This window comes from Alosa pseudoharengus, unplaced genomic scaffold, assembly GCF_046254945.1.
Source record: "Alosa pseudoharengus isolate Yale_2024_CS ecotype anadromous, Long Island Sound unplaced genomic scaffold, YU_APseudo_1.1 YU_APseudo_1.1_scf_11, whole genome shotgun sequence".
Classification (NCBI taxonomy): Eukaryota; Metazoa; Chordata; class Actinopteri; order Clupeiformes; family Clupeidae; genus Alosa; species Alosa pseudoharengus.
This window is the reverse complement of record NW_027468576.1, coordinates 40,599,382-40,608,046: the sequence shown is the minus strand read 5'-3', so window position 1 is coordinate 40,608,046 and position 8,665 is coordinate 40,599,382. Positions and strand designations below refer to the sequence as shown.

General features: G+C 45.6%; 1 protein-coding gene across 1 annotated transcript in view; it reads left to right on the top strand.

The window, feature by feature from the left end:
* Positions 1-281: 281 nt before the first annotated feature.
* LOC143117456 (uncharacterized) overlaps positions 282-8,665 on the top strand; it is a 12,963-nt gene continuing 4,579 nt past the window's right edge. The window contains exons 1-3 of the mRNA XM_076279186.1: positions 282-951; positions 3,260-3,356; positions 7,843-7,996. Coding sequence (XP_076135301.1) covers positions 628-951; positions 3,260-3,356; positions 7,843-7,996 — 575 coding nt within the window. The 5' untranslated portion in view covers positions 282-627. The remainder of the gene's footprint in view (positions 952-3,259; positions 3,357-7,842; positions 7,997-8,665) is intronic.

Here is an 8,665-nt window from a genome sequence, read left to right as displayed (position 1 = left end):
TCTTTCCCTCTCTGTTGCCCTCCTCTCTCTCTCTTTCCCTCTCTCTGTTGCCCTCCTCTCTCTCTCTCTCCCTCTCTGTTGCCCTCCTCTCTCTCTCTCTCTCTCTCTGTTGCCCTCCTCTCTCTCTCTTTCCCTCTCTGTTGCCCTCCTCTCTCTCTCTGTTGCCCTCCTCTCTCTCTCTCTCTTTGGGAACATCAGGTTCAGCCCCCTGCCTGCATCGGTAGGGGCAGAGCCACACCCCTTTCCTGCCTGCCTCAAGCAGAGGTTTTTAGGGGAAGTCCACTCACAAAACGCCTCATTTCGCACACACCGCATCGAGAGGCCACCACTGCGCTCACACACACTCTCTCTCACTCACTCACAGACACACAGAGACAGACACGCCTGCGTGCTCGTGTTTTCCTACACACACACACACACACACACTCGGCGTGGGACAAGAAGAAGCCCTCTGCCCGCTGGACTCCCAGGAGGATATTCTTAACCAGTGACCCAGCTCTGCAGCGTCCGACCCAAGCGGACCCGATCCAAGCGGACCCGACCCAAGCGGACCCGACCCCCAGCCAGCCTTCCTGCCCCAGCGGACCCGCCCCAAGCCCCTTCCTGCCCCAGCGCCAGGTCCGTAGGATGGCCAGCTCCAAATCGTCCCAGACGACCCGTAATGTGCTGATCGCCGTGCTGGCGCTCTGGTCCATCATCTCGCTCATCATCATCGTGGTGTGGGCCACCTCGCCGGACATGAAGGGGGCCAGCCAGTGCCGCCAGGATCTGCAGACCCTCAACGATGAGCTGGAGGCGGCCAAGGTGGTGTGGACCAAGGACCGCCGCGCCCTGGAGGCGCTGGTCAGACATGGCTGGGAGAACCAGACGCTTCTGCAGGGGCAGATCCACGCCCACAAGGAGGCGCTCCGCCAGATCAACGTCTCCCTGGACGACTGCCGACAGCAGAACGTGAGTACGATTACGGAACCTGCTTGCCCTGGTGACACCTCTCCTGCCCCCAGTGACTTGCCCGGGGGGCAGCCTGGAGAACGAGTGTTTACTTTGAATGGCTCTGTCTGTGTGCGTTTTTGTGTCGGTTTAGAGCAGTGTGTTTAGACAGGTTTATTCCTGGTGGAGGGATGTGTTGGCCAGTTGCCCTGAACTCCATCCTGCGTTTGCCTCTCTGCCCGCACCCCTCCCTGCCCTCAGGTCATCAGACTGATTATCAGGTTCCGTGGGGAACCGCTGAGAGAACTCCCTGGTTCTATCTGGAGCTCTCAAACTGTTTCAGTTTCATACAGTTTCTGTTTCACAGAAAGTTAAATCCAAATTCCTTCAGGATAGCAAATCACTCAGAAGTACTTATTTAGGGTAGCACATAGATTTAGGGCAAATATGGCATAGTTTTGGAGCAGCTCTAGGGGCAGATCTGGTGTTGTTTTGGGGCAGATATGGCATAGTTTTGGAGCAGCTCTAGGGGCAGATCTGGTGTTGTTTTGGGGCAGATATGGCATAGTTTTGGAGCAGCTCTAGGGGCAGATCTGGTGTTGTTTTGGGGCAGATATGGCATAGTTTTGGGACTGGGCCAGAGGCATCATTGATCTGAGACATTACAGCCACATTTATTTCAGTGTCCTTTGATAAAGGCTCTGGCAAGTAGAGCAATTCCTGACAAATTCTAGTGCTTGTAGGTTTCCTTAAACTTGATACCTTATTAGAGATATGACATATGACACCTTATTAGAGATATGATATATGACACCTTATGACATATGACACCTTATTAGAGATATGAGATATGACACCTTATTAGAGATATGACACCTTATTAGAGATATGACATATGACACCTTATTAGTGATATGAGATATGACATATTATTAGAGATATGACATATGACACCTTATTAGAGATATGACATATGACATATGATACCTTATTAGATATATGATATGTCCTCCAATGTTCCACTGCTTACCTTTCAGAACATGTTGACGGTAACTGATCAGTATCTAGTTTTAGAGTTTTGGAGGGGATTGTACCCAATCTGGCACAGATAAGCAATATACTGTTAATAAGCAAATAAGCAACTATACTGTTCCTGACAAACAAGTATGTTTGGAGCGCTCTCAATACCAGAGCCAACTATACGGTTGAACTTATCCCAGTGTGTTCTCCACTTAGCAGTGTGATATCATGTCCAGAGGCCTCCTGAGGCGCTGGTCTCAGCAGGGTCACTTGTGTACTTACCCAACAATCAAGTGAACCGGAACACAGTTCCAGGTGACCGCAGACAGCAGGCTCATGCAAATTCAGCTCAAATCAAACCCTGACAGTTATTCAAATCAGTGTGTCTATCAAGTAGCAGTGTGTGTGTGTGTGTGTGTGTGTGTGTGTGTGTGTGTCTGTGGGCGTGGAAGAGGCGCTCTCTTCCTGGAAACGCCAGAGTCTCGTAGTCCCGAGGCCTGCCTCACACACACACACACACACACACACACACACACACACAGACCCACACACACACACAACCATGTTCAAGGCTCGTCCTCTCACTCCTGAATGCCCACGATACACACTCTTGAATCAGCACTGTATAAATGTGCCCTGTGAAGCATTAGGCTAAAAGAGTGTTATTTTGGAAGAGCGCTCACATGGCCATATCTGGAGGTGGCCAAGAACATGCCTGCACTCTCTCAGAACCAAGTATGCGATACGGGCAGAGCAGGGCACGACTAGCCCGTTATACACACACACATACACACACACATACTCACACACACACACACATACTCATACACATACACACACACACACATACTCATACACACACACATACTCACACACACACACACATACTCATACACATACACACACACACACATACTCATACACACACACACATACTCACACACACACACACACACACATACTCATACACACACACACACATACTCATACACACACACACACACATACACACACACACATACTCACACACACACACACATACTCATACACACACACACACACTCACACACACTCTCACACACACACATACTCACACACACACACACAGGGGGCAATGCAAGGCATGACTAGCCCGTCGGCTGGCTGGCTGCAAACAGGCACTCCAGTCAGCTTTCTGACTTACCACACACACACACACACACACACACACACACACACACACACACACACACACACACGTCTTGGTATCCACGGTGTGTTTTGATGGTCATTCAATGACAGCATTGTGATCTTTTGCCTCCTCTGGCAGGTCCTGTTGAGCAGGAACATTACGGCTCTGGAAACTCAGATTGAGATGCATGAGGCCATTGAGGCGAACCTCACCGCGCTGCTCTCCCTGCAGAAAGGTAGGAAAATCTCCGTCAGAACGCCCGCTCCTCTCCACTCCTCTCCGCTCCACTCTGCCGCCTGCTCATTGGCTACCAGGAGAGGAGGGCTCGCTCGCTCACTGCTGGTATTCTTAGATGCTTTCCTCCCACGTAACCATAGAAACCCTGCTGCCCAGAAAACAAACAACAGGATTCATTTAAAAATGAGTTTACATTATGGATGTGAGTATGTGTGTCTGTGTGTGAGTATGTGTGTGTGTGGATGGGGCTTGTAAATACTAAGCAACACTCTAATGTGAAGGCTATGTAACCTTTAGCTTCCGGATTGGTCCAAACTCTTAACAAAATACTTGCTTTCAAATGTAGGTGCTTGTTAATATACCTTCTCTGAAAGAATCTACTCTGCCTGTCTTATCCTGATACAATATGTACTACATCTAATGTCTCTAAAAGAGGAAGCCTCAAATGAATTTCTCTCACTCATTAATTACTCTAACCCAGAAGGTATTCATGTTCATCCTGAGAGAAGGATCTCTACAGAGCTGTGTTGCTGCTGTTAGATTTCAGTGTAACATGAATATGTTATCCCACATACCCCTCAGACTCAGGGTGAGATCTCAGAATCAGACTAAAGGCTTTTATAGTTTTGGCGAGATCTCAGAATCAGACTAAAGGCTTTTATAGTTAATATTAGTTTAATAGTTTAATAGTTAATAGTTTAAAGGCTTTTATAGTTAATATTAGTTTAATAGTTTAATAGTTAATAGTTTGAAGGCTTTTATAGTTAATATTAGTTTAATAGTTAATAGTTTAAAGGCTTTTATAGTTTTGTCCAAGAAGAGGGCCTTGGGTTCTTCTTTCCTTAAACCAAAGAACAGCATTGTGGGTAACCCTCTGGGTGAGTTCTGTTTCTCCAGCGCTGGTCCGAACACCATGTGCCCTTTATTATCAGCAGCCTCTAGTGAGCCTCTAAATTGCTTTCCTCACTCTGGCTACATCATCAGCCTCTAAATTGCTTTCCTCACTCTGGCTACATTATCAGCCTCTAATGAGCTTTCCTCACTCTGGCTACATTTTCACATTTAGCCGACAAGTGACTCATTGTTTGGCTGAACAGCTGATCCATGTTTCATTAATACCTGAGTCCCAAACGGGGATGACTGATCCTGGACATTACTTAATCCCCATCTCACCTCAGTACTGCTGGAATTAGGGAACCTCAAAATCACATTTACCCCTGATCCACATTAAAACCTGATCCACATTAAAACCTGATCCCTGTCACAGTAAACCGTCATGGCCTTCATGGCGAATGTGCATTAAGCCTAGTCCTAGTCCTAGTCCTAGACCTAGACTAAAAGCTTTTATCAGTGGAAAGGAAACTGGACCCAAGTGTGTGGAAACGTCAGTAACGTCACAGTAAGCCAATTCTCTTTGGTCCTGTCCACATGAAGTTGTGTAAATAGAAATACATTTGATGTGAAAACAATCTCCGTCTACATTATTGTTTTTGAATCGTCTTTCAGAAATGTTGCGTCTATAGAAAACTGAAACGCCATAGAAGTATTTGTTTTATAGTTTTTGAAAAGTGTAATTTTCAGCATTGGAATCTGCTGTTTGAATGTGGACAGAAGGGGTAAATGGAGAAATAATCATACCTCCTATTTATATTTACATACACATACTAACACACACACACACACACACACACACAAAAGAAACAATAGAGACTTAATGTTCTATTTATATTTACTGCTTAATGTGGACTGGGCCTTCCTCATAGAGAAGCTTAATCCCTAAAAGCTGACCTCCACAGGCATAACAGCACTGCTGTCAGCTCCCATCTCAGCAGCCTGCACCTCCCACTCCTGCAGGCTGCGGCAGATCTCCAGAGTAGATGTGGAGTGGAACTTTGCCTGCTCCCTCCACATCCCTGCCCTTTGAGCGCTTTGAGGAAGTAGAGAGCCTCTGAAGCGCTCGATAGGAAAATCTCATGTGGCCAAAGCCAGAGGTGTCTCTGACAGGTGTTAACTAACCCAGGCCTCAGGCGGCATTCGTACCAACATATCTGAGATCCTCTGTCTAGCGTGGGATGACTATATTTCAGCTCCTCTGTCTAGCGTGGGATGACTATATTTCAGCTCCTCTGTCTAGCGTGGGATGACTATATTGTCTGCATTGTTTTGTATATTGTGTAGAATACCATTTGTGTTCAGAGACACCAACAGCCAGAGACAAACTCCTTCTGTGTACTTGGCATACTTGGGAATAAAACACCATTCTGATTGTAAGATCAACATACTTGGTGATAGAACACCATTCTGATTGTAAGATCAGAGAGCAACATACTTGGTGATAGAACACCATTCTGATTGTAAGATCAGAGAGCAACATACTTGGTGATAGAACACCATTCTGATTGTAAGATCAGAGAGCAACATACTTGGTGATAGAACACCATTCTGATTGTAAGATCAACATACTTGGTGATAGAACACCATTCTGATTGTAAGATCAGAGAGCAACATACTTGGTGATAGAACGCCATTCTGATTGTAAGATCAGAGAGCAGCATACTTGGTGATAGAACGCCATTCTGATTGTAAGATCAGAGAGCAACATACTTGGTGATAGAACACCATTCTGATTGTAAGATCAGAGAGCAGCATACTTGGTGATAGAACACCATTCTGATTGTAAGATCAGAGAGCAACATACTTGGTGATAGAACACCATTCTGATTGTAAGATCAGAGAGCAACATACTTGGTGATAGAACACCATTCTGATTGTAAGATCAGAGAGCAACATACTTGGTGATAGAACACCATTCTGATTGTAAGATCAGAGAGCAACATACTTGGTGATAGAACACCATTCTGATTGTAAGATCAGAGAGCAACATACTTGGTGATAGAACACCATTCTGATTGTAAGATCAGAGAGCAACATACTTGGTGATAGAACACCATTCTGATTGTAAGATCAGAGAGCAACATACTTGGTGATAGAACACCATTCTGATTGTAAGATCAGAGAGCAACATACTTGGTGATAGAACACCATTCTGATTGTAAGATCAGAGAGCAACATACTTGGTGATAGAACACCATTCTGATTGTAAGATCAGAGAGCAACATACTTGGTGATAGAACACCATTCTGATTGTAAGATCAGAGAGCAACATACTTGGTAATAAAACACCATTCTGATTGTAAGATCAGAGAGCAACATACTTGGTAATAAAACACCATTCTGATTCTAAGATCAACATACTTGGGAATAAAACACCATTCTGATTCTAAGATCAACATACTTGGGAATAAAACACCATTCTGATTCTAAGATCAACATACTTGGTAATAAAACACCATTTTGATTCTAAGATCAGAGAGCAAAAGAAAAAGTATTTTAGAAGTGAGGGATATTGGTCAGCTAGGGATGTTGACTGGGATTATAGGTATGTTGACTGGGATTGTGAAAAATGGGATGTTAGTCGGGATTATAATCTACCGATGTTGGCTGAACATATTACCGTATGCCATTTAGGGGTTGGGCTATGGGTGTTTGATGTCAGCTAGGAGAGCTAGCCTGGGATTTGGGGCAATTAGTTAGTTAATGATGTTGGCTGTGAAGTAATTGTGGTCTTCAGATATTATCTGCCCACGTTAGCTGGGGATATCCCGAGAGGAGATCCTCTTCCCTGCACAGAACTGTGTGGCTTGGTTAATGGCTTGAGAATCTACTCCCCTGCACAGAACTGCGTTGCTATGGTTAATGGCTTGAGAATGATGAAAAGGAGTCTGACCTGACTCAGACGCAGCTCCCAAAATAGCCGCAGCGCGTCATGTAGCCCTGCGCTGGACCACAGATTGATAAGGAATCCCAGACATTGCCTTATAAGTGGAGGCCTTTATTTTCATCTTCATACGTTCCTCTGACAAACACACTCAAAACATCTCAATGTTGCTGGCAGTAACCCAAGCTATGGCAAGTGAAGAGCGTTCGGAGAGGCTAGTTATTATGTAGTTGGCCAACTCTCCTAGGAGTTTATTACTCTGGATTTGAAATGCTCTAAGCTGGGTTATCTTTTCCATCTCCCCATGTTTATAGCCATGGGGGGATTTACATAAGCTGTGTTGCCTGCCTTTATGCTGGTCAGTAGGCTACAGATGGATATTATCAATACCACATTGCACTATCAAACTTCAAAAGATCTGTTTCATTGTGGGGTCTTTTTCATTTCAAAAGGTCTTTTTTGTTGGTGGGTCTGACCTGACCTGCACTGGTGGTATGATCTGTGCTGATGGTCAGATCTGTTGATCTCTCTGCTGATGCGAGTGTTATGATGGTCAGATCTGTGCTGATGCGGTTCTGACATGCAGTACTGTGTTCTGATTCTGTGTACTGATTCTGTGTTCTGTGTTCTGATTCTGTGTTCTGGTTCTGTTCTGATTCTGTGTTCTGATTCTGTGTTCTGTGTTCTGATTCCGATTCCGCTCCAGATGAGATCGAAGGGCTGCAGAGCAATCTGACCGAGAAGCTGCATGAGCTAGACTCCTGTGAGGCGCGGAGAGACGCTGCCGTGAGCCTGCAGACCGCCGCTGAGAAGACCGCAGCAGCTTGCAGGGCCAGCAAGACGTACCTGCAGTCGCAGCTGTAAGTCCGGCCCGGCTACTTCCACTACTAACTAGCTAGATCCATCTCTGACCAGCTACACACACTTCCACTAGTTACATAAATTACTAGTTACTTCACTTCACATTAGTTACTTCACTTACTAAGGGCAGCCATGGCCTACTGGTTAGCACTTCGGACCTGTAACCGGAGGGTTGCCGGTTCGAACCCCGACCAGTAGGCACAGCTGAAGTGCCCTTGAGCAAGGCACCTAACCCCTCACTGCTCCCCGAGCGCCGCTGTTGATGCAGGCAGCTCAATGCGCCGGGATTAGTGTGTGCTTCACCTCACTGTGTGTACACTGTGTGCTGTGTGTGTTTCACTAATTCACGGATTGGGATAAATGCAGAGACCAAATTTCCCTCAGGGGATCAAAAGAGTATATATACTTATATATACTTATACTACTGCAGCAACAAACACTGCCACTCACATATCTAGCTAGCTACTTCCACTACTCACTAGCAACAAACACTGCCACTCACATGACTAGCTAGCTACTGTACTTCCACAACTCACTAGCAACAAACGCTTCCACTCACATATCTAACTAGCTACTTCCACAACTCACTAGCAACAAACACTTCCACTCACATGACTAGCAACTTCCACAACTCACTAGCAACAAACTCTTCCACTCACATGACTAGC